At 33.5% G+C, this 26,541-nt stretch overlaps 1 protein-coding gene across 1 annotated transcript; it reads left to right on the forward strand.

Moving 5' to 3' along the window:
- The first annotated feature begins 2,892 nt into the window (after positions 1–2,892).
- LOC135222365 (carbohydrate sulfotransferase 1-like) lies at positions 2,893–15,767 on the forward strand. Its single transcript, XM_064260452.1, has 7 exons — positions 2,893–3,063; positions 3,772–3,917; positions 7,403–7,522; positions 8,606–8,771; positions 13,637–13,797; positions 14,179–14,358; positions 15,545–15,767. Exons 1-7 carry the CDS (start codon positions 2,893–2,895, stop codon positions 15,765–15,767), a joined length of 1,167 nt encoding a protein of 388 aa, XP_064116522.1.
- The last annotated feature ends 10,774 nt before the right edge of the window (positions 15,768–26,541 follow it).

Here is a 26,541-nt window from a genome sequence, read left to right on the forward strand (position 1 = left end):
AACATCCTTGCCTTGCTTTAGATTGGCTGAATTATTTTTTCTTTATTTGCGCATAACACTGAAAAATAAATGTACAATGTTTTTCTTCACTTCTGCTTCTACGTTGGCATTTGGTTACATGTGTACAGTGATCAACATTTAGGAGAAAAAGCTTGTTAATAACTGTCATGAATAATTCCAGATGGACAGAAAAGACGAGAGTGCGTATTTTTGAATTGACACGGACCGTGAACTACGAAAATATTATGTAAAAGATTTCATTTACCTTTGTGGAAGGTCAGACACCGCTTTCCCAGTAAAGTTACGCAGCACTTAAGCAAGTCAGTACATGTGTTACTAACCGCTTTTACTGGTGTGAGTTACATGTAAAGTTGTGGACTAAGCAGGTATTTAAATGAAAGTACTTTATAGTGAAGAACTTTGATATTTGACAACTTTAGACTACGCCTGGTCTAAGATTTCTTGTTAAAGAATATACAGTTTAGCAAGACCAGATGCAGGGACTTTTTCTGCTCTGTGATTTTCTTGCGATATCAACCTAGGATAAAATGTGCGAAATATTACTCAGTATTTAGAAGGCGTCCAAGCCACAGCCAACGATATTCGCTGCTCTCGTAACATTAGCATCGTGTGAAAGGAGGACTGATTTAGATTATCTTAACCGATTTAGATTATCTTAACCGAAATGATCTCAGGAGTTACTATCTTCAGGTGCTTAATGATGCAGGTAAGCTTCCGTGTTTGATCATTTTTTCGTTTAAATATCATGACATGATTAAACAGTCCACTGATATCTCAGCTAAATCTATTTGCTAGCTTGCTTTTTAATTTTCATCTCCTGCATGAATTTATTTTCGAATGTTCAAAGTAAACGTCCGTAGGAATATATTTACTTGACAAAGTGATACGAACACAAGGCATCAGGAATTTTCATTTGTTTCTACATCAATTTGTTAAGATTACGATGGACTTCTTGATAAAAAAAAAAAAATAAATAAAAGTTAAAATGTGATGTTTAACATCATCGAAGAAGTATGCGTACAGAGGAGATTATAGAATGGAGGTATCATCGAATTATTAATTCAAATATAAAGAAATAAAACTACTGACGGGATAACTGTATGTATGTTTAATACAAATATTCTCATATATCTTTATATTTCTTCACTGATAACTGTTTCTTTAGTATAAATGGGTTACGAACTTCATAAAATGTTTCTGGCATCTTAACTTGCCTCTCGGTAGTGTTTGTTTGTTTGTTGGTTTTTGTTTTTTGTTTTTTTTTTATCATACTACGCTAGATGTATATGCTTCTTCTTCTTCTTCGAGATGATTAGGAGGACTCCTTCACCTTTCAGGTGGTCACGTAACAGCAGTAACTATTCTTGTTTTATAATTTCGTTTATTATCAAGGCTGGAAATTTTCAAACATCCAAAGCACTTCACAAGACATTATATATATATATATATATATCTATATATATATATATATATATATATATATATATGTATATATATGTATATATATATATATATATATATATATATATATATATATACACACACATATATATATATATATATATATATATATATATATATATATATATATATATATATATGTGTGTGTATATATATATATATATATATATATATATATATATGTATATATATATATATATATATATTAATATATATATATATATATATATATATATATATGTATTTCTGCATGTATTGATATTTTATTTTTCTTACTATGCTGCTTCCAGAGGGTTCATTACAAACACCTGTATCTTGTGGCTGCAGTGTGGATCCTATTTCTGTATAGACATACCATACTTGAAGGTAAGATTTAGGGAATAAAAATAATTCAGTTTGTATTTATAAGATGCAACATTTCTGAGAAAACTGACAAATGCTTAGCTTTTATGCCTATTTAAAGGTTTTTATATTTAGATTTAGTCAAGTGTTATGTAACATAATCCGACTTAAAGTAATTTGAACTGCAGTCTTGTCTAGTTTAGGTTCTTATTGTGCTTTTTCTTGTTACGATTATACTTTGATTATAACTATTTTTCATTGACTGACGTAAGAACAATTAATTCAATTTTCCTTGTAATGACTAGTAATAGTTTTAATTTTCAGTTTAATTACACTGACCGTAGACCAAACTGGTTTCATTTCGGGTTTTCTAAGTTATTGGAACAAGACATGTTCCCATTAATGCATTGTAAATGACATTTGCCTAAAGCACTTCTAAGTATCTGGGTTACAAGGAAAAACTTTTTTTTATAACAAGAGCGTTCTCTAAATGAAGAAAACCGTGTCTTTATTAACAACTGTTTTTATTACATCATAACTCTGGTTTGATATGTCTTTACTTTGCCCTAAACTTTTAATAGGAACCTCTAAGAAGATTGCTTTCCTCCGATAATATAATAACCACAGTGGTTTCTGTTAATAAAGGTAGCGTAGTGGCGTTCACTGAACAAAACGTCAAATCCCGAGATAATTAAAAGCGAAACAGAATATGGGTTCTACCTCAGATTCTCTTCTGTAACTTAACTCTATGTTGATTTCGTGAAAACTGAATGAAAATGGAATTCCTTTTTCTGAGATTATCCATGTAAAGGTAACTCGAACAACAGTAAATGGAAAAGTTAGTTTAATTTCAAACAAGGTAAAAATGGAACCGTGGCTTAGAGAGCACATCCTATAATTTTTACATTATATGCAGTAAAGGGTATAGAGTAATGGGGTGGAAGACTGACAACATGGAGCGCTTGTACAGGAACTTTTAAGGTTTTTTGTCCATGCCATCTGAGGAGGATAATCCGTACCTCTGTTACCTCAGCAGAGAAACTGGAGAAAGAAGCGGGGGCAGGTCAAATGGGAGATCCTATGGGAATCGGATATGTGCAGGAGGTCTTCCCCCCACACAGGAAAGTCTCGCAGGCCGAGGCATACAGGGCTCTCAAGGACGTCAGGGATCATGTTCTTAGGGAATACATAGGCAAGGATCTCCCACCTTGGCTTAATCCCGAGGTAAATGGGTCTCAGGTAAGGAGGTTCAGTGATGATGGATCCGGAGAAGGATTACTTTTTTATCTTTTGTGATTTTTTAAATATATATATTTCCCAATTTGATTTTATTACTAATACAAAACAACAAAATGTTACAGGTTGCTCTGAAGTACTATATACTATATGAAAATTACCTGCTGTTCTTTGTGCAAATGAAATATAGGAAATATTTACTTACTTTTGAAAGATTAAGATCATTTGATGCTTTCAAGCATGATTAAAATAAAAAAAAACTGATATTAATTTACGAGTGTTAACTGAAAGCCGAGTTTATATTTTCATAAAAGATTGATTTATCAATGTAGTGCTGTTGTTTCTTTTTCTATTCTTTTAGTTAAGCGGGCACATAAATATTAAATATGTTAGGAGTTTTATTTATTTTTTTCCTTTACGTCCAATGCCATTTATATCCGCCTCTCGTCCTTCTCACTGTTATAATTATTATCATTATTATTATTGTGATCTATACATTTATTGCCTAGCCTTCCCATTCATCCTGTCAATTAATGTCATTTATTTTTATTAATTTTATTCCTAAATAATTAGCCTTTCATAATTCAGTCTATCTCCTATCTAACCTATTAATCACTCGATATAGATGTCATTTATTTAATCAATTTCAGCCATGAAAAATTATCCTTTTACCTTTCTTCTATCTAACCCCTGCTTATATGGTTCTGCCAGCCAGGGTTAGGAGACGTGCTGCAAGGCAGACAGGTGAGGAGGGCGGTAATCGCCACTACCTGGAGATCAGGATCGACGTTCCTCGGAGACTTATTGAATTCTTATCCCGGAGCCTTTTATCATTTCGAGCCTTTCCATTATATCAAGTACGTTGAGATCAGAGTCGTATTTTTTCTGACTCATATTATGATCTTTTCGCTCTTACTTCTTTGATACGGCTTTATGTTTAATAAAGATATTTGCATGATTATTCTTCTAACATTAAGATTTTTTTTTTTTTTATAGAGGGTAACAGTCAGATAGTAATGTCATTAGTGGCACCCCCGTAGACTTTGTTTCGAGGCATCCGCCTAAATTCCAAGTTGGTCGGTTAGGGCCTTGTGCTTTACCTAATCGTTTTTCTGGGTTTATTTTCTTTGTTGTCCAGACACTCTAACTTTCACTTTTTCTGGGTCTATTTTCTTTTAGTTGTCCAGCCATTCCAACTTTCACTTTTTCTGGGTTTATTTTCTTTTAGTTGTCCAGCCATTCCAACTTTCACTTTTTCTGGGTCTATTTTCTTTTAGTTGTCCAGCCATTCCAACTTCCACTTTTTCTGGGTCTATTTTCTTTTAGTTCTCCAGCCATTCCAAATTTCACTTTTTCTGGGTCTATTATCTTTGCTGTCCACACACTCCAACTTTCACTTTTTCTGGGTCTATTTCCTTTGTTGTCCAGCCATTCCAACTTTCACTTTTTCTCTGTCTATTTACTTTTTGTTATCCAGCCTCCAACTTTCACTTTTTCTGTGTTTATTTTCTTTGTCGTCCAGCCACTCCAACTTTCAATTTTTTCTGGGTCTATTTTCTGTGGTCCACCAACTCTGACTTTTACTTTTTCTATCTATTTTCTTTGTTGTCCACTAACTCTGACTTTCACTTTTTCTATCTATTTTCTTTGTTGTTCAGCCACTACAACTTTCACTTTTTCTGGGTCTATTATCTTTATGTTGTCCAGCAATTCCAACTTTTACTTTTTCTGGGTCTATTTTCTTTTTGTTGTTCAGCAATTCCAACTTTCTCTTTTTCTGGGTCTATTTTCTTTTTGTTGTTCAGCAATTCCAACTTTCACTTTTTCTGGGTCTATTTTCTTTTTGTTGTTCAGCAATTCCAACTTTCACTTTTTCTGGGTCTATTTTCTTTGTCGTCCACTCTCTCCAACTTTCACTTTATCTGGGTCTATTTTCTCTTTGTTGTTCAGCAATTCCAACTCTCACTTTTTCTGGGTTTATTTTCTTTGTCGTCCACTCTCTCCAAGTTTCACTTTTTCTGGGTACTATATTTTTTTTTTTTTTTTGGTGTCCAGCCTCCAGCTTTCACTTTTTCTGGGTCTATTTTCTTTGTCGTCCACCCAATCCAACATTCACTTTTTCTGGGTCTATTTTCTTTGTTGTCCACCCACTCCAACTTTCACTCTTTCTGGGCATATTTTCTTTGTGTTTTCCAGCCTCCAACTTTCCCTTTTTCTGAGTCTATATTCTTTGTTGTCCAGCCATTCCAATTTTTCTGGGTCTTCTCTCTTTGTCTCACCACTTCAACTCCTTTCACTTTCTTAAGCGCTGAATACTCCAGTGCTCCGCATGGCAGCCTAGATTTCGTAAATCAAATCAGCATAACGGTTGTGTGGTCGCCGTTCGCCACCGCTCCCTTCCCCCCACAAAAATTAATAAAAATAACAGTGATTGCTGTTACATATCTGCTTCAACCCCTGAATCCTGGATCAACCCACTGTAGAGGAAACTTCCATAATATTAACCTTTGATACAATAACAAAGAACACTGAGAAGGCGACGAACCTCCCTAGCACCAACGCTTCTCCCATCACCCCACTTACCCTATCTTGTATGCATTCTCTGGGTTGGTGAATAATAAGACCCTTCCTCTCTAATGAAAATTTATAATGAGAAGAAATTTTATCTTTTAGACGAATAGAACTAATGTGGGATTACCTCTGTATTTGTCTTTTTCTTTCTCCCTGGCACGGTGGTGGATAACCCCCATAAAAACCAGTCATGTCAATGAAATCTGGAAATAACTTTTCAAAGCAGCAATTTCTTTTTCCATGAAAAGTTCCATTTCTAAAACCGGTGAATAAGTTCCGTCATTTCAAGTTTTCAAATTATCAATCTTATTTTCATCATATTGCTGGACGAGAAACGGGTAAACTCTATCAACCAAAATGAGTGAACTTCCATACGAATTCTCAGGAAATTATTGGTGATAGCTAGTAGGACCACACGAGAATGAAGTTGCCATATCAAAAAAGACATCGCCTACTGTCAAAACGACGTAATTTTACCAATCTATGCTGGGCTCTCATGCTGCAGTGACAGCAAGGTAGTTATAAACAATCAGCACATGAAAATAACTATTTTCAGTGCAGCAGTTAATCTCTAGAATTGAGAATTATTGTTTGTTGTAAACATCGAATGAAAAGACTAATAACATTTCGAATAACTTTTCGAAATTATTGAAGGAAGATATTCAGTTTTCTTCCAAATTTTATTCGTTTATGTTGATCCTGAAGTAAAACAACAGCAAAGTATTATTTGAAATGATCATGTCTCCAAGAAAAATGAAAGATCAGTCGGTTTTGAAAGTTACAAAGTTTTGAGAAACGTAAAAATGAACTAAAGGTTACTTTGAGGAAAAGAACACCTAAATAATTAATTCCGAAAGGACGTTCGCAATGCTGAATTGTTAACCATGACAGAGGAAAATTAAAATATCATTTAGTACGCGTTCAACATAGAAAATAATTCCCAGACGAAAGTAAAGTGTCTACAAAATTTCGGATTGTAAATGTAAATATTTTCAGTCTGAATACAATAAAATCGCGTCTAGTGCGATTCTGGCAAAGGAAATTGAAATAATGTTTTAGTCTCGGATTCAAAACAACATTCATTTGTAGGCGAAAGGAATAACTGGAAAAGAGCAAACGAAATTCTGTAGGAATTTTAATGCCCAGTAAACCCGAAAGGAAATAGGTTGGTCTTAATGCCTCACAGAGCGCACCAATTTCCGTAAAACAAGAACAACTTTTTTCGTCTGTTTGTTTGAGAGGTTTTCATTGCATATAAATTATTTTTAACTTTAGAATCCCTCTTCAAAATTCACTGGTAATTTCATAATTTACCCAGATGTATGTACTCGTCTCTGTCTACTTCTTCACTGTTCTGCTTTTGTAATGGTATTTATTTTTCGTTTTCCTCCATTCCAGTTTGGGTCCATATCTTTATGTTCAGTCTCAAAGGTCCTTTGTCAATGTAAAATGAATATTCTTTTACTTCATCAAAGAGGAGTAACGATACTGAATTTTTATGTATTCTTATGTATGCATGTATGTTTCCTCGAAGTTGCTTTGGATGAATGTGTAAATGAATACTGTTTGCTCTGTCATAGTCTACAGACGATGTCTTACTTTGGTTGATTTGTATTTTCATTATGTATGTATGTATGTATGTATGTATGTATGTATGTATGTATGTATGTATGTATGTATGTATGTATGTATGTATGTATGTATGTATGTATGTATGTATAAACTGTTCTAGTTTATATAATTCCATAATTTTGTTTTTCTTATCTGGAAGCGTACAAGACGCCGTACCAAGGCACATGGAGTCCATGGCAACAGGTCTGTTGTCAACCTTACTAAGTTGTAAGTTCGATACCAGGACGCAGCCTTACCTACACCACATTACGTCAGGCAGGTAAGATAAGCTCTCGTGTCTAGTATCTAAAGGTGTCTTAAGTGTTTGTTGTTAGCAACTCTTGGGAATACATAACTCTTTCCTGCTGTAACATGAACTTTAATGTAATTATGTACATCATTTCCATAATTTGGCACAGTCATTCCCTGTATTTTGTTTATTTTGCTTCAAATGAGCCCATTTTAAAATGCCTCAAACAACTGTTTACAAATCTGCTTATTCTTTGTATTCCCTCATCCTAACATTTTTCTGTATGTATGTTATAAGCACCAGCACGGAAAAATAATGCAATTTTCCACATCCGATGACAATGACAAGTACCTTATTTTCCAAAACCTGTGGCTTCTGAGTCCTAATTTCTTCTAAGTCTATAGTGCTGCAGTTGTTATATTTCCTAGTTTCTCCATAATACTGTTTCAAACATTCCGAATACACGGAGCTATTTATTCGTTATGCGATGCTGTTCTAAGCATTGGTACGTCCGTTCAATGACCGTTTTTGTGGCCTGCTTTCCCAAACATTTACGCTACCAAACAGACTGAGAGGTCTTTAAATGTCACCTACTCTGTACTCTTTTAAAAGCTTTCTTCGGACCCATGGCAATACAGTGTCACAGTACAATATCATTAAAAGTCTTATCCTTATGCAATCCAAAATAATTTATGTTTCATTTGCTGTATAACTGTGGAAAACTCAATGCTTGTTATAACTGCAAATTGCTCATTTGATAACCAATTTATTGAGCGAATAATGCCCTTATATGCAATAAGATTCTTAGTAGAATTTAAAAAAATTGAATTCGTCTTGATTTTCTTACTACTAACAGATTAAAAGGGATTATGGGAATTACCATATTTCTGAATATGGCCTTGTAAGATTACCGCACGATTAAAAATAGATACTAACAAAGATAGTTCAGAATGATCCATTAAAAGGGCTTGAAATATTGAAGACATATTTTTAAATACATATATCGTTTGACTAACACACAACTAATAGATAACAATAGCTAAATAATGTTTTTGTTTTCGAAAAAAAAAATCGCAGAAAAAAGGATTCTGATCATAAACCACAATCCCGCAGGAACCATTTCCTGGTGGGGAAGAATTCTCGACTGGCGCGACTCTGCGCAAACGGTCGCGCATTTTGTCTCGAGAGCAACATCGTCGCAACAGCTTGCGCAATGCACCCGCTGAATTTTGCTAAAACAGTGAGGTTAAGGCTCTCTGCATTGAAGCCATTACTGCAGGTAGGAGGAATATTTCTTCGAGTTACTTTGTGAAAGGATTGACACTACAGTGGTGTCAGTAATTTAAAAATAATAATAATAATAACTAATAATATAATAATAATAATAATAATAATAATAATAATAATAATAATAATAATAATAATAACCTATTTTATTAAAAATAATGGTAGAATTTACAGAATTGATTTTGTACAAAGTTCTCTCAATTCTTATAACTTGTTTTTCTGGCACGCTGGTATCACTAAGCAGCTGTCCGATGTTCATCATGCTGTAGGTCATGATGAACATGTTACCCGGCCGCCTTTCTACCAACCCCAAATTCTATTGATGACTTAGAGCATGATGAACATCGGACAACTGCTTCGTAATACCAGCGTGCCAGAAAAACAAGTCATAAGAAGAATTGAGAGCATTTTGTAGAAAATCAATTCTCTATTTCTGCCATTATTTTCAATAAAACATGCTTACATGCTTGAAAGAAGGTCTGTTTCCAGAATAATAATAATAGTAGTAGTAGTGGAAGTATGAATTTACAACATATATAAAAAAATCTATCCTTGGCTAACTTTACTTATTGAAACTATATATTTAAATTGAACATAGTTTAATCTGGGTTTGAATTCATACTCAAGTTTTTAAAGAAATGTAGCAGCCTTGGTACTAAAATTTTGAAGAGGTTGTTCGCTTAAGAAACATTTCGTAATTTCATTCAAATGAAGTGTGAATGTTCCAGCGCCTCTTTAGCCTGGAAATAATAGATTCAGACGCTCTATTTGACTGGAGTATTTCTAAAACACCACAAATATCACAGCTCACTATTTCATGTGCCCTTTTATTTATAAGATAGTTTAAAAAAATACCAGTTTTCAAACTTTACTGTTTCGGTGACCATTCATTTAATGTCTAGTTAACAGCAGGAGTTATGCAACCTACAGCGAAATACTAACCCACTCCTGGGGTTAAAATGCAATGACAACTTTTCTATCACTCTCACTCTTGAAGTTGATGGTCAGAAGTGTCGTTCGCCCTTTGCGAATGGAGGGTAAGACTGATTCGAGCATGTCCATTATTCCCATCAGAGAGAGAGAGAGAGAGAGAGAGAGAGAGAGAGAGAGAGAGAGAGCAAGGGATTATTTCCCATGCATGAAGCAATTCTCTAGAAAAGCCATGATCAGAGAGTTCCTTTGATGGCCTACGTCACAATTCTCCTCTCCCTCATCCTCCTCCTCTCCCTACACTCTGAGATCGACCTCTAATCCTATATCAAAGGGAACGTTCATCACCTCGTCCGTGACGACAAGAAAACGCTACCATACTGCAAGAGTTCGGGTAACGTTCCGAATGAGTTTTGGGAGAAGTACCTGTGAGGGTAACTTCTCTGCTTTCAATGGACGTTTGAACATAGACGTTTACGACTTCAGAAAGAGAGAGAGAGAGAGAGAGAGAGAGAGAGATAACAAAATGGATCAGTGATATTACTTTTATCAGAAATGCCTAGGAAACAGAAGATGAAATATTGTATCAGCTCTTAAAACACGAGAGACCTATACTGCAAACGCTTTATCTGAGCAAGGAACAAAACGGGAACAAGTACTCAAATGAGCTTTATCGGTTTTTGGAAATTTGCCCACCTTACAGACGTGTGAAATTTTACGTTCTGCCTCTCAACTTCTACCAAGTACCTTGGTAGAACTGTCTAATAGATCCTTGGTTAATCATTCCTTCTCTTCAAGAAATTCTTGATTGTCTGACTGTAGGAAAGTTTGGAGAAACGAAAGTGGAAGATGAAACCAAAAAAAATCATTCTTTAGACCAATAAAGGAATTAATCCAATTAAGGAAACAGGAAAAATGTCCACTGTTGTATATATGAAAATGGGAAAGAATGATCTCGTAGAGAGAGAGAGAGAGAGAGAGAGAGAGAGAGAGAGAGAGAGAGGAGAGGAGAGATAATGATGTATCACACTGAATTGAATTCAATTCAGTATTCTTCAACTTACTTGATTTTGATTTAACATTCTACAGCTTCCTTAATTTAAATTAAATATTTTTAAATTTTCTCCATTTTAATTCAATATTTTCAAATTTCTTGATATGAATTCAGTATTTTGCAACTTTCTTGGTTTTAATTCAATATTTTTCAACTATCTTGATTTGAATTCAGTATTTTTATACTTTCTTGATTTTAATTCTGTATTTTTCAACTATCTTGGTTTTAATTCAATATTTTTCAACCATCAAACAAGTTTAAAATACTGAATTAAATTCAAGAAAGCTGAAAATGGATTGAATATTATTTAAAACAGAAAAGTTTAAAACTATTGAATTAAGATCAATAAAAAAAAAAAAATCTTAAAATCAAGAAAGCTGCAAAAACATTGAATTTAAATCAGGAAAGTTGAAAAATAGGGAATGAAAGTCAAGAAAACTGGAAAATACTGAATTAAAACAAGAAAAACTGAAAAATATCTACTAATTAAGATAAAAAAGGATAAACAATTTTTTTTATAAAATCAACAAAGAAATTTTTTTAATGAAATAAAATCAAGAAAGTTGGAAAGTATTATATAGAAAATAAAAAAGGTTGAAAGCTATGAAATCTGTCTTTCTTTTTTATGAAAAGAAGAGTCCGTTGCTTTAGGTTGAAAGAAATCCCACAGTGTACAGGGGAAAAATCACCTTTTTCTTTTGCTGCGTTTTTATGTAACACTCGTGAACTGCACACAAAAGAGATGCAAAAAAATGGAGGTCAGCTAAGGGTGAGCATTAGAAGGAAAAACGCCTCGATAAATAAAATGATAGGAATGTATGTTTTTCTTTTCAAAATGAACGATGGGCATTATAATATGAATTTGATTAGCAAAAAAATTTTCTTTTCAATTTTACTAAAATCCTTATATTTAGTGATTCATTCGTTGTTTTGTAAACTGCTTTTAAAGCGCACACACACGCACACACACACAAATATATATAAATATATATATATATATATATATATATATATATATATATATATATATATATATATATATATCTATAGATATATATATCTATCTATATATATATATATATCTATCTATATATATATATATATATATATATATATACTATATATATATATATACATATATATACATATCTATATCTATAGATATGTATATGTATATATATATATATATATATATATATATATATATGATATATACATATATGTGTGTGCTATATATATATATATGATATATATATATATATATATTATACACATGAATTTTTATCACATCACTGTGATTCATATACGTGCATTAAGCTAAAATGTCTTTTAATATGAAATTTAATATGGAATGTTAAGCGAAGGGGAATTATTAGTTAATAATAATTTCGTCCTCTCATGGATTCGAACCAGCAGACAGAGACAGGACTTCAGTGAGTTACCGACTTGGCCGAGTTAATAGCATCACTGAAATATGATTTCTCCTTTGTCCGCTGGTTTGAATCCACTAAAGGATGTAATTCCCTTTCGGTTAACATATATGAAAATATATTGACTCCGAGGTAGAGCGAATTATATATATATATATATATATATATATATATATATATATATATCTATATATATATTTATATATATATATATATATATTATATATATATATATATATATATATATATATATATATATATATATAACATGTTTTGAAGAGGGTTTACTTCCAGCATACAATAACAATAATTAATAATAGTAATACATAATAATAATAACTTGTCATTTACTATCTCTCTTTGTGACGTGAGAAAACCAAAAGCACTCTCAGCCACCGTTTCACTTTTGTTAATCATCTTACCGTATCTTCTTTGCATCTCTACATATCTCAGTCTATGCCTTTCTCCTACTTCGTATACTACACAGAACCTTCACCTCGCACGATTTGCCTCATTCTCTCATTCTTATTCAACATCCACACTTCATTTCCATAAAAGTCGAGTTGGTTCGATAATCCTTTTTCGTACATACAGACTCTACTTGCCATATACGCTCCGCTCCTCTTTTATTCTGGAATTATTTTGCACAGATTCTGCTGTTTTCGTTGCGTGGTCTCCCTTTTAATGCATAGTTCTAATCCCTAAAAAACGTCTAAAGTTTAAAGGAAAACCGTTTAAAACTCAATCACATGAATATGCATGCAAAATGTTCATGCGTGTTGGTCTTAACTACCAATATCGTTGGAAACTTATTCCAAAGAACACATGGTGCTGTGTGTGTGTGTGCGTGTGATATGAAGCAAAATTATGTTTAACCATCAAGAAACGTTTTTGTATTTGCGTCTGAAGGAAATTTCAGTCAACTGGGGGGCAATGTCCATCGTCCTACAAGTCGTGCCTGAGGAACTGCTGCTAAAAACTGTTGTTTTACTTTCTCTCCTGATGAACCTCCTGCCTTATAAGTAAGACTCTCTATGGGGCATATTCAAATAATGAAATCAATACCATGACTCAAGTACAGAGGCCACTTACAAATGATTAAATTGGTAGCTCACCTATCGAAACTCATTCTAGAGTTTTCCTTTTTTTGGAGAAATGTTTAACGCTGCAACATTCCAGGAAATACTTTCCTGTTCTCTATATCTCGTATTATGGCTAGGAACTCTGGGACAATATCTTGCACTGTCGTTTCTTTGCATGTTTTTCATTTCTTATTCCACTTATTATTATTATTAGTATTATTATTATTATTAGAAGTAGTAGTAGTAGTAGTTATTTGGTCCTTAAGAAAAAAGTTACTAGTGTGTAAAAATAATAATAATAATAATAATAATAATAATAATATAATAATAATAATAATAATAATAATAACATATATTCCAGGATTCATCCCTTGACCTCAAAGTAATCCACTTGGTCCGAGACCCCCGAGGAGTGATGCATTCTCGGGCGAAGATGCCCTGGTGCAAAGGCCTCACCTGCAGCGAAGTCTCTACTGTGTGCCAGGCGGCCAATCAGGATGCCCATTTTGCCAAAGAATACAGGTATGGGCCTGACCTTGGCCTAAATATCTTGAGTCAGATTTGTAGGACAATTTTTTTTTTCGTTTCAAGAATGATCAGAAAAAAATCTAGTAAATTGGTTTGCTGATAGCTTAAAGGAGAAAGTACATTTCTTAGATCTGAATTTAGCAGATTTAAAGCAACGGAATTAAAAATTATCCCAGAGTTCATGCCATGTAAAATCTACTGGTTCTGTTTTACCTAAGAAATAAAACAATTTCTCTGCATGGGAAATAAAAGTCCTTTAAAATACTAGTCCGAATAAAATCGTTTGATTCAACTCTCCCCAGCATTGCCCTGAAGTAAAATGCACTAAGCAGAATGCATAAATTATTTCAACTAGTCAAACCCTTTCTTTTCAAGCAAGCACTTCCCCAAGAATTTTATGGTCGTGCGTTACGAGGACCTGGTCCTCAATCCATACAGAGTAACTCGGGAAATCTTCGAGTTTTTGAATTTGCCGCTGGTAACCGAGCTGGCTGTCTACATCGAGGAACACACGACCAAACAAGGACAAAGAACGGAAAGTGGAGACAGTTATACGTGAGTGACACTTTTCTTTTGTGTGGAGGGGTGGGGACACGGCGTTTTTTTTTTTTTTTTTTTTTTTTTGTAGGTTGATGTTTGTGGAAGCCTTTGGCAAAGTTTTAGTTGGGTTGGGATGATTTCTAAAAGGCAATTGTGGAAATAATTAGGAAATAGATGAAACGTCCAATTGCAGATGTGTGAACCTACTATCCATGCTATTTTGACCCTGTGTATTTTTCATCATAAGAAAAAGGACAATAGCAGTGATACAATGAACTCCTAACAATTGAGCCTATTATGGGAATATAGATATTATTTGCAGATTTCGGGACTTGTTTTTATTTCCCGCTTAAGATATATGTAACATTGAAATCTTATGAAAATAGTGAAACACAATTCATATACATACGTTCTTGATAGCTGAGATGGCATACCACGGTTCATTTCTAAAATATATCTATCCTAAATGCTTAAGAAGTTGTTGGTAATTTATCAAACGGGGTGCATCATGAATGTTCATCAGAAAATATATTTTTTTAATTGCTTGTGATCATTTTCATTTATTATTTAGAGACCACGTATTCCTTCCTGATGCAATTTAAATAATTACTGTCTACAATTAGACCCACTAAAGTTGATGCAGAGTTTTGGTGAATTCTTATAAGAATTTCCCCTTAAATGATATTGTTCTAATAATTTCTACGGAGTGTTTATTTTTTGGGATATGAAAAAAGTTTTTCGGGGCAATCGAGTTTTCTGTACAGCGTTTCATGTATGAAACTCTCAACCACGGCCCATGAAACTCTCATTCACGGCCCATGAAACTTTTAGCCACAGCAAGATCAAGGCTAAAATAAAAAAAGTACTGAGGCTAGAGGGCTGAAATTTGATATGTTTGATGATTGGAGTATGGAAGATGAACCTACATCTAACCTTAGTAGTTTTTAAGATCTGAAGGCGGACAGAAAAGGCGCGGACGGATAGAAAAATAGCCATCTCAATAATCTTCTTTCTCAGAAAACTAAAAAGTGACACATGTTACGTTTTAGGAAATCATCTCAATATGGTTGTTACAAATTTAAGAATTCGTCCTTTAAACATGCATAGATTAGACAGTTGGGTAGCATTTCTGTGATCTTTCATTATAACCTGATGGTATTACTTACCTGAGATGAGAGACTGATTTCGACTCTCATTGCAGGTACGCTGCTCTGTTTTCGACCTACAGAAATTCAACAGCAGCTGCTAATTTGTGGAGGAATTCCATGGCATTCGGGAAAGTCAAGGAAGTCCAGGGCCACTGTAGGTCTGCGATGAGTTATTATGGCTACAGGACCTTTCTGACGCCGGAGGACCTCAACAACACTGCCGTGTCCGTCATCGAAGCTCCTACGGGAAGAAGAATTTCAAGGCATTATAACTGAAACTGTGTGTGTGTGAGAGAGAGAGAGAGAGAGAGAGAGAGAGAGAGAGAGAGAGAGAGAGAGAGAGAGATAATTTTAATTAAAGCAAATGGTTCACACAGTTTCTGTAATCTATTTTAAACCAATTCAAAAAATGAATAAAAGATTTTCACTTATGTTCTTTCAAAGAACGAAGTTAATGTAAATAAAACTTGCAGCTTATAGATGCGTCTTCCATTTACAGGAACGAAAGTCTTTGCAAAGTCTAATTGGATCTCAATAGCTTTTCTCTTCATTCATTCGTCACCGATTCGTCAAAGTTTATTAAAAGACGAAAGCAGCTAGTTTTATTTCATTTCTTAACATTTTAATTGACAAGAAATATTAGTAGCGTCCCGATGAGAATAAAGTTTGGGCTTATAATTATAGTTCCTTAATGCTGTGGAAATGCTTAGACATAAAATGAGAACACTAGAGTACATCATACCTGTATTAAGCGCCTCAGTGGCGTGGTTGGTTTGGTGTTTGCTTCTCACCTCGGTGGTCGCGGGTTCGATTCTCGGCCATTCTATTGAGGAGTGAGAGATGTGTATTTCTGGTGATAGAAGTTCACTCTCGACGTGGTTCGGAAGTCACGTAAAGCCGTTGGTCCCGTTGCTGATAACCACTGGTTCCATGCAACGTAAAAGCACCATACAAACAAACATATCTGTATTACCCAGACAAGCTGGATACTCTCATTACTTGGGAAAGAAAGGCCACGAAAGAGAAAAATAAAAAGCATGGTTTTCCTAGTGTTTTGTATTATTATTATTATTATTATTATTATTGTGATTGTTCGAAAGATTACAGTACAAGTACTCCCGTTTTGCTTCGTCCTTGAAATTTCTTGAATTTTGTTTGTTACCTTTTATCATGATTTTTGCAATATGAATTATATTGTCTACTTGGCCAGTGGCAACTGAACTCTTAGTGCTTAGTAAGAAAAGATTATTTCCTCAAATAAAAGAATCAAGACAAAAATAGATAAGATTAGGCTTTCTAGGCTTGTAAGACAATCAAATCCTCTCTCTCCGCTTAGTTGGGTGAAAATTCCTTAATTGACTTTTGTCCGTCGAATTACATTTTCTCTCTCTCTCTCTTTTTTTTTTTTTAGGTAGCGCATAAGCAAAGCAATTTGAGATTTTGCTGCCTTTGTAAAACCCCAAATCGAATACTCGCTCCAAACTTTATCAGCGAAGCCGTGAAAGACAACAAGTAAATTTACTCGAGGGAGAATTCATGATGGCAGCCATGAATTTCAAACACGCACGGAGGGAGAGAGGGAGAGCGAGAGAGAGAGAGAGAGAGAGGGAGAGTGAGGGAGGGAGAGAAAGAGAAATAAAAAGAGAAAGAGAAAGGTAAAGTTGCCAACTACGGGAAAAATCTTGGCAAATGTAATTGTCGACGGCTGCAAACTACGTGAAAGCCATTGCTAACGTGGAGACGGGGTCGTCCGCTTTGGAGGTTAGGCAGGGGTTCAGGATTTGGGAGGGAGAGAGACAGGAGGGAGGTCTAGGAGAAGGCGTTCACAGAATCATTCAGTTGGAATTTTAGGAAACGTGCAGGAAAAAAAGAGAGAGAGAAAAAAAAAGCGAAAGGCAGAAAAAAAAAGTTGTGCGAGAGAGTCCAAGGGTCTCAATCCTGGCGCAAGGCAGCGTGGAGGGGCGGGGGGCTCTCAGGGTGTTAGCGGTTGTCGGCTTCGGTGTTTGTTCAAAGGATTTACAGCGTTTTCTGCTTGGCTCACAAGGACCCCGAGAGATGCGATTTTGTTTTCTCTTCGACTCTTTTCTGCAGATGATGCGATCTATTGTCGGGACATCTTTCTCGTTTCTCGTTTTTTTTCTTTCTTTTTAATAATCGAAATTCGTTTTTAAGGGGTTATTCGTACCTCAACTTGCTAAGTAACGAGCTAGGCATTAAGATTCCATCAGTGTTACTGGGATGGGTTTGAAGGCCAAGGATTAAAGAGAACATCCTCCCACGCGTTGAGAGGTGTTCTTATCGGATGTCAAATACTTTTACTTCTTGTTCCTCACTTCCGGATGCAGATCGGCTTCGCATGGACATGCCTCATACATTTCGGGATATTTAAGGTGGAAGCTGGAGATATGGAATATGCTGGCAAAGGTCATTTTGAAAGAGAGAGAGAGAGAGAGAGAGAGAGCGAGAGAGAAGGGTGATATACTTGTATATATGTATATACTTTTTTTCTTCCTCTCAGATGCAACTCAACTCATTATATCTCTTACTTCTATTAAAACTGGAAAATTATTTTCCCTGACTTGTAGATCTCCAGCTACTTTTTAGAACAAATTAAACCAGTAATGGTTACAAAAAAGAAAAAGTATTCCATCTCCAGGAAGAAATTCCCTTTGTAAACTTTCTATACCTTTTGTCGTCTGAGGCGTACTTTTAATTTTGGCTATTACTTTAGATTCGAATATTGTCATACCTTTTCTTGCACCCTGAAATTTTCTCCAATAAAAAGTGAGATCAGAGAGGAAATTACTTTCGAATAACTTTTTCTAAAGTACCTGGAAAACGATTATCTTTCTCACAACCCAACGTGTACATAGTCAGTTGCATTTAAAGCGGAATTTATTTTTAAACGCACCCATACCTCTTTTATCCAGTTCAAAATAATTCTTAATAATATATGGTTATATGTACAATTATCAGGCTATAGACGATTCGGAATACTTTACAAACTGCTCTAATTAGTGTCATTTTTCTATATTACTGAAAACGTGTTTTATTGACCATCCTCATCGATCCTGCAGACATTCAACCAGTGGCAAAAGATAGTATCAGCAGTTCCAAAATCATGTACAAATGAATAGGTAGGTCGATCTACATAGTTAGAAGTTTTTTGTGTGAGGATACATCACGTTCAACAGGTAGGTGATTATGGAATGGTGATTATGAGACCGTTAAGGCTTACTAAAAGAAATTCCATTATTTCTTAAAGGACATTTCTACTTTAGTTATTGGTTTGCGAATAACTGAAACAAGGAAGCAAAGCCTTCCACAGAACCCAAGATTTGGTAGTCTAGACGAAATTGTAAAATTTCCAACTTTCACAAAAGTTCTAATTGAACACGGATATTTATGAATATAAATTGTCTTGTCATATCCATACAGCAAAATACAATAAACAAAAGGACGAGAAAAATGTAAGAACGCATTATTGACTATGTGATAATAATAAAGACACATTTCACTACACCCAAACTGTAAAGGAGGATAGATATGAGCGCATATTTGTATTGTTCTTAGAACAGAAAATTGTCATATCACTACTATTTTCTCATTGAGAACGACTTGATATCAGATATTACAACATTACAAAGGAAGGAAGAAAGAACTTCCAATCAATGATCAGCTATATAAATTTTCTTCCATCTATTATACTTTCGCGGATATACGATATTATTACTTAGCAGACGCGCTTGCCTCTTTGTGCGAGCAAGAAATATAAATAAAGGTCGGTGAATTGTGAAAAATGTGATCAAATCTTATTCTAATCGAAACTGCAGAGAAATAACCACAAACAATCTTCTTTAATTTAGTTAGTAGACACATCATACCTTTGGGTGTTGGTTATACATAGCAGCTATGGTCAATAAAACACGTTTTCAGTAATATAGAAAAATGACACTAATTAGAGCAGTTTGTGAACTGTGAAGAGAGACGGTTCATAGATTTGATGGGACATTTCCACGTTATTGCAACATATCAGCATAAAAAAAAAAACGTAACAAAATACTATTTGTACGCCATATGCCTGGACACAATTCTTCCTGGAGGTCTCCTGAGCTTATTAACCTTCTGGAAACATCTTCAAAGGTGGATCAAGTATTTGATGAAACCATTCACAGGGTTCTGGACAGCGTGTATGGATTAGGTACAGAGCCATTTTCTTCTGAAAATGTCATCAATAAAATGCCCTTTTTTTTTTTTTTTTTTTTTTTGTAATTGAGAAGGGTTCATCTTCAGAGAGCGTGTAGCGCAGGAATTCCTTATACGGGCCATGATTGGTTGAGAAAGGACCATTTTAGTGTTTCACGTTCACGTAATTATTTCAGTTGGGAGTCTTGTTCCTGTTTGGACATTGAAAATGAATCCTCATAAATACTAGCCTTTTAAATACATTTGTTAAAGACGAAGAACCCTAGTACCTATTAAACTTCCAAGCAACCACTTTTAAAATATATCACATTTGAACGTTAGATTTAGAAGAAACCTACAACGAGTAGAGGATACAATGAACAAGGAGATACTATTATTGGCAGTGATAAACGGGTAAATCATAAGCATAAAGACTTCCTAACATTCATATATTGGTAATTAATGTTTTTCTTACCACTGGTGGAATCCTATATAAATTTACATATAGATTACATTTACAAATACAAAACTGCACCCGAAGTTAAGAATTCTCTATAGGTCTGAGAGAGAGAGAGAGAGAGAGAGAGAGAGAGAGAGAGAGAGAGAGAGACGAAGAGGAGAGAGAGAGAGAGAGAGAGAGAGAGAGAGGCGAATTCTGTCTAAAAATAGTGTTCACTGACCTGGTCAGTCAATTAAAAGTAATCCTGATCCAGACAGATTGTAACAAATTACAAATAAAAAATTGTCAGTAATGCTTGGCCTATTCAAAAACAGCTGTTTATTTGTAATAGATCAAATACATTCCAATGTCTTACATCATAGAAAGAAAACAACTGCTGAATTTTGCCGATTTAGAGAGTTATATAATGGCATTAAGTATAATGCCAAACTGCATCAGATGTCAGAGAGAATGTACCCATAAAGCGTGCTGAAAGGCAGGAACACACAACATATACCTTGTATGTATGTAATGTATAATTATATATATATAAGTATATGTATATTATATAAAAATAATCTATATTATTATAATGTAATATATATATATATACATATATATATATATATATATAATATATCTTATATATATATATATGTATATATATATATATGAAACTAAATCACGAAAGTTTGGAAGGTGCAAAAATCCCTAAATAAATGTTTAAATCACGAAGGAAAGTAAAACAACGGAGTTTCTGCAAGATTTTTCGACTGAACGTCCCATACTTAGCAGACAAACTGACTTACACACACACACACACACACACACACACACACACACACACACACATATATATATATTATTATATGCTATATGATATTTATATATATATAATATATATACACAAAATTAAATATATATATATATATACAATAATATATGTATATATATTATAATAATATAATATCTTATATAATATATATTATATATATGTAATATAATTAATATATAAATATTATTATATATATAGATTCGATAGATGATAGAATAGATAGATCTCAGCTATATATGTGATATTCTATATATATATATATATATATTATATCAATATAGATCTATATATATATAAACTTATAAATAAACACACTGTAAATACATACTATTCCATTATACCAAGCCTCCCTGTCGTCAAAACATGAGATTCTGGAAGATCAATTATCTTTGATGGATTATAAGCTAATTAATATTCATCCTCGTGTTCCCACTGATTTATCCGCCATTGTCAGAAAGGCCGACATCCCTAGAAACAACACAGATGGCTTTCGTCATTAGTGATGCCACCATTAAGGGCTATAATTTGGTGAGCAGGCATAATGACGAGTCGCTCGTCGTAAGTATTCACACGCAGGGCTCAATTATCGGCACCATAAATTACGAGCCTTCGCCAACGGTGACATTTATCTGTTAAATTGCCTGTTTGTCTTCTCTTGTATTATTTAATATTTTGTATATATATTCTGCTTTGTTTTAGAAGAAAAAATGATTTCTATATTTTCAATTCTTTTCATTAAATTACAACCAATGTACTGTTGAACACCCTGAAGAAATATTATTTATTTTTACTTTCGTTACAAAGCAGTTCTGTCTACACCTCAAGATAGTTTGGGTACGAATTTTAATGCTTCGGAATGACGAAATGAATTTTATTTCTCTTTTTATTGTCGTTACATACAATACCTTTCAAATAGCCAACGCAAATAGATAATACAAAACATCTGCTTTCCTGGCGGCTTAATTAGAATACTTTGATTTATTAACTTTTGTGAGTATAATTTTTGTGATTGTAAAGTCATGGTTGTTTTGTTAGAATCCTTGATTCAAATGCGTTGCCAAATCATACAAATCCACCTACGTTTCCTCCCTTGGTATCTAAAAGTTAATTCATTTATAAACGAAAAATATCTTTTTTGACTTATTAAACGGGAGGAGCGCATAAATTTTTATTAATTTTATGCAATGACCTAAATGCATTTCGTAAACCATTTATTAGAAGCCTTGTTTAGCCTCAAAATGCTTTTGAATAATAGAAAGGGCATTGCCAAATTAAGTGTCTCTTGTTTCCAAATCTGCTCCCGGGGAGGTAAGGTGAGAGAAAGAGATTTCTCTGATAATTCGACTGAGTTTCATCTTTAATTAAAACTTGTAATTACTTTGGCGTAGTTTTCTTTGATACAATAGTCTTGGAGTCCATAAATAGAAAAAGCCAGCAGAAAAAAACATGGATTTTATTGGAATCATAAATGGTGAAGTTTAAAATCCCGTAGGAGGCTAGCGGCTCCTGATAAACATAATTCTCATATGCGAGCACCCATATGAGTGCCATAGAAAGTAAACCATTCACTCGCACTAATTTTCTATCACTCAAGCTTAAACTCTGTATCGTAGATGAACCAAAAGAGAAAACTCATCAGCAGTGTGTCGTACACAGCTATACATATAAATTAATTGGAGGAAATTAAATTTTACCAAAAATTCCGTTCAAATTCTGCAGATCCGTATATGGAAAAAAATTCTAATTTTTCAGTTTTTCAAATTTAGTACTCTAACCCCCAAAATTAATATTATTCTTGTTTATGGACCTTGATGAAGAAAAGTAGGCCATAGAGTGAAGTATAAATTAACTGGAGGATATTAAATTTCACCAAAAGTAAAGTTCAAAAATTCTGCAGGTCCGCGTACAGAAAAATGTCAAATATTTCAACGTTTCAAATTTAGTTCTTTATGCCCCAAAAATTTGCATCAGTGTTGTTTATGGACCATTGTGATTGAAAACTTGACCATAGAGTGAAATATGAATTAACTGGAGGAAATTAAATTTCGCTAAAAATGACGTTACACTTCTGAAAAATTTTCAACGTTTCAAATTTAGTTCTCTATGCCCACAAAATTCAGATTAGTGTTGTTTATGGACGCTGATGATGAAAACTCAGCTATGGAGTGAAATGTAAATTGTATTAACGGAAGAAAATTAAATTTTACCAAAAATTCCGTTCAAATTCTTCAGGACCGTTTATGGAAAAAATGTCAAATTTTTTAACGTTACAAATTTAATTCTTATGCCCCTAAAATTTAAATTATTGTTGTTTATGGACGTTGATGATGAAAACTCGGTCATAGAGTGAAATATAAATTAATTGGGGGAAATTAAATTTCACCAAAAGTAATATTCAAATTCTACAGGTCCGGGTATGGAAAAATATAAAATTTTTCAACGCTTCAAATTTACTTCCCTATGCCATCAAAATTGAGATTAGTGTTGTTTATGGACGTTGGTGATAACAACTCAGCTATAGAGTGAAATTAAATTTCACCAAAAAATTTCGTTCATATTCTGCAGCTCTGCATATGGAAAAAATGTCGATATTTCTAACGTTTTAAATTTAGTTCTCTATGCTTTCGAATTTGATATTAGTGTTTTTTATGCATGTTAATGATGTAAACTCGCCTATAAGTGAAATATAAATTAAATGGAGGAAATTAAATTTCACCAAAAATTCCGTTTAAATACTGTATGTCGGCGAATGGGAAAAATGTCAAAGTTTTTAATATTTCAAATTCATTCTGTAATATTCCAATTTCAGTTCCCAATGACCCCAAACTAAAAATTGGTCTTTTTTGTGTACTCTGTTGATGTATGTTTACTTATATAATGAAGTAAAAATGAATTAAAATAAATCAAAATAAGCAAAAAATGGTCCAAATGTTCGATAGGTCCTCATATGGAAAAAATATCAAATCTTTTAATATTTAAATTTCAGTTCTCTATGGCCCCAAAGTAAAGATTAGTCTTCTTTGTATACTCTCTATACGAATATTTACACATAGAATAGAGCAAAAAGGAATTGGAGGATATTAAAATGAGCAAAATATGTTGCAAAAATTTGACAGGCTAGTGTACGCTAAAAAAAAAATCAAATTTTTTAATGTTTCAATTCAACTTGTCTATGGCCCGAAATTAAAGATTAGTCGTTTTTGTGTACTCTGTTGATGGACTCACAGAATGAAGTAAAAAGGAACTAAAGGATATTATCAATTGATCATCTATGGTTAAGAAAATTGGGTCCACCCTTTTTCAAGGATACACTGCCACGTCATAAATTGAGAGAAATGATGCGGTTTATAAGATTTGACATAAGAACAATGAGGTCAGAACGTTTACGTACAGATAAATTTGCTCGTATTTCTGAAGTGTGGGATAGATTCATTGGGAATTGCAGAGCAGTTTATAAGCCACACGAGAACATCACAATTGATGAACAACTTTTTCCCTCAAAATGCAGATGTCCTTTTCTACAGTATATTGGGAAATAAACCAGACAAATTTGGAATATAGTTTTGGATTGCTGCTGATACAGAATCAAAGTATGTGTTAAATGCATTTCCTTACTTGGGAAAAGATGAATTTCAACCCTTATTTCAGCCCTCATCATCTCATGTTATGCTAAGACTAATGGATTCACTGGGAAAGGTATAACTGTCACAACTGACAATTTCTTCACATCACTTCGATTAGCTGAACATTTGAAAGCAAAAAACACCAGTATTGTTGGCAAAATGAATAGCGTCTGTGGAGAAATTCCATCTCAAATGAAGTCATGGAAAGGTCAACTGTATGATACACATCTGCTGAAGAATAATGATACAACATTGACAATATATCAAAGCAAGAAAAACAAGACAGTCTTTATGCTCAGTTCACTTCATCGCACTGTTTCAGTCGGAGGTGGAGAAAAGAAGCCAGAAGCTGTTGTGTATTACCATGCAACAAAATTTGCGGTAGACGTACTTGACCAAATGGCACGTAATTATTCCACAAGGTGCCCTTCCAGACGTTGGCCTGTGCATGCATTTTACAATATTCTCGATTTTGCAAGTATCAATGCATGGATATTGTATTCAGAGGTCACAGGGGACAAACTAAGCCGTCATGATTTTAGTCTTGGATTAGCAGAGGAATTGGCAGATTCTTTGAAAAATCTAAAGATGGCAGAAAGTGCCGAAGATTCTGATGAGATTTTGGAAGAGGTTAGTAGTAAACCAAATAAGAAACGGAAGCAATGCCAGATCCGCTTGTGCAAACACAACAAAACCGTGATGACTGGAAAAATGAGAGAAATCTTTGTGGAAAATGCACTGCCTTAACTAAACAAATTGTATTTTGTAAATTGTGCAGGAAGTGAGGATATAAATGTTCTTCACCATAGACGTCATATTTTAATTTTATCTTATCAAAACAGCAAAAATATTTCCCCAAATCAATATATGTTTACTTTAATTATTGTTTAGCTAATACCAAGTAAAACCTAAACAATTTGGAGGAAAGGTTCCCCATAATATATAAACTTTTATTTGCTTTGAATTTCTATAACTTTTTGCTATTATTGTACATTTTCATTTAGAGAAAGAAAAGAGGAATTTGATTTTTTTACGAAAATGTAATCCTATAAAGAAAGTACCATAAAGAAAGCCAAAAACAAAGATTTTTTTTCATTCCTTCAAAAATTTAGACTGGGAAAAATTGGTAAAACTATATATAGACATAGCTTTAACATGTAATTCCTGTTTGATTTCCATGTAAATGGTATACTAACTGACATAAAGTCCCAACAGAATTACTAAACTAATTTTATTGGGTAATTAGATAATTTTCTATAAAAGCAGTCAAAATGACAGTTTGGTCGATAATGGTAGGTGTAGGACCTTGGCCGTCCTCGTGTTAGAAATTAGTCTTCTTTTTGTACTTTGTTGATGGATATTTACTGATAGAATGAAGTTTAAAGGAATTGGAGGATATTAAAATTAGTAGAAAATGTTGCAAAAATTCGACAGGACCCCATATGCAAAAAATCTAGGTTTTTAATATTTAAAAAAATCAGTTTTCTATAGCCCCTAATTAAAGCTTAGTCTTGTTTGTGTACTCTCTTTATGGATATTTACTCAAAGAATGAAGCAAAAAGGAATTGGAGTATATCAAAATTAGCAAAAAATTTAGCAAAATTCAACAAGTCCATGTATGCCAAAAATTTTGAAATATTTCACTGTATCAATTTCAGATCTCTATGGCCTAAAAATAAAAATTTGTCTTCTTTCTGTACTCTGTTGATGGATATTTACTCATAGAATGAAGTGAAAAGGAATTGGAAGAAAAAATGTAGCAAATATTCGACAGGTCCGCGAATGTAAAAAAAAAATCAAATTTTTTAACGTTTCAATTTCAGTTCTCTATGGCCCATAATTAAAGATTAGCCGTCTTTGTGTACTCTGTTTATGGATATTTACTCATTTTTACCCCTGTCCTTTTTTAACTCTGTTCATTTTTATCCCTGTCCATTTTTACATCTCTTCATTTTTTTACATACCTCA

Source organism: Macrobrachium nipponense, chromosome 3 (assembly GCF_015104395.2).
Source record: "Macrobrachium nipponense isolate FS-2020 chromosome 3, ASM1510439v2, whole genome shotgun sequence".
Lineage (NCBI taxonomy): Eukaryota > Metazoa > Arthropoda > Malacostraca > Decapoda > Palaemonidae > Macrobrachium > Macrobrachium nipponense.

Bases quoted from the DNA above. Each gene is read 5' to 3' on its own strand.
- LOC135222365 (XM_064260452.1), top strand. From the start codon at position 2,893: ATGGGAGATCCTATGGGAATCGGATATGTGCAGGAGGTCTTCCCCCCA. The intron at 3,064-3,771 runs GTAAGGAGGTTC...TGGTTCTGCCAG, and splicing joins CCGAGGTAAATGGGTCTCAG to CCAGGGTTAGGAGACGTGCT. The intron at 3,918-7,402 runs GTACGTTGAGAT...CTTATCTGGAAG, and splicing joins GAGCCTTTCCATTATATCAA to CGTACAAGACGCCGTACCAA.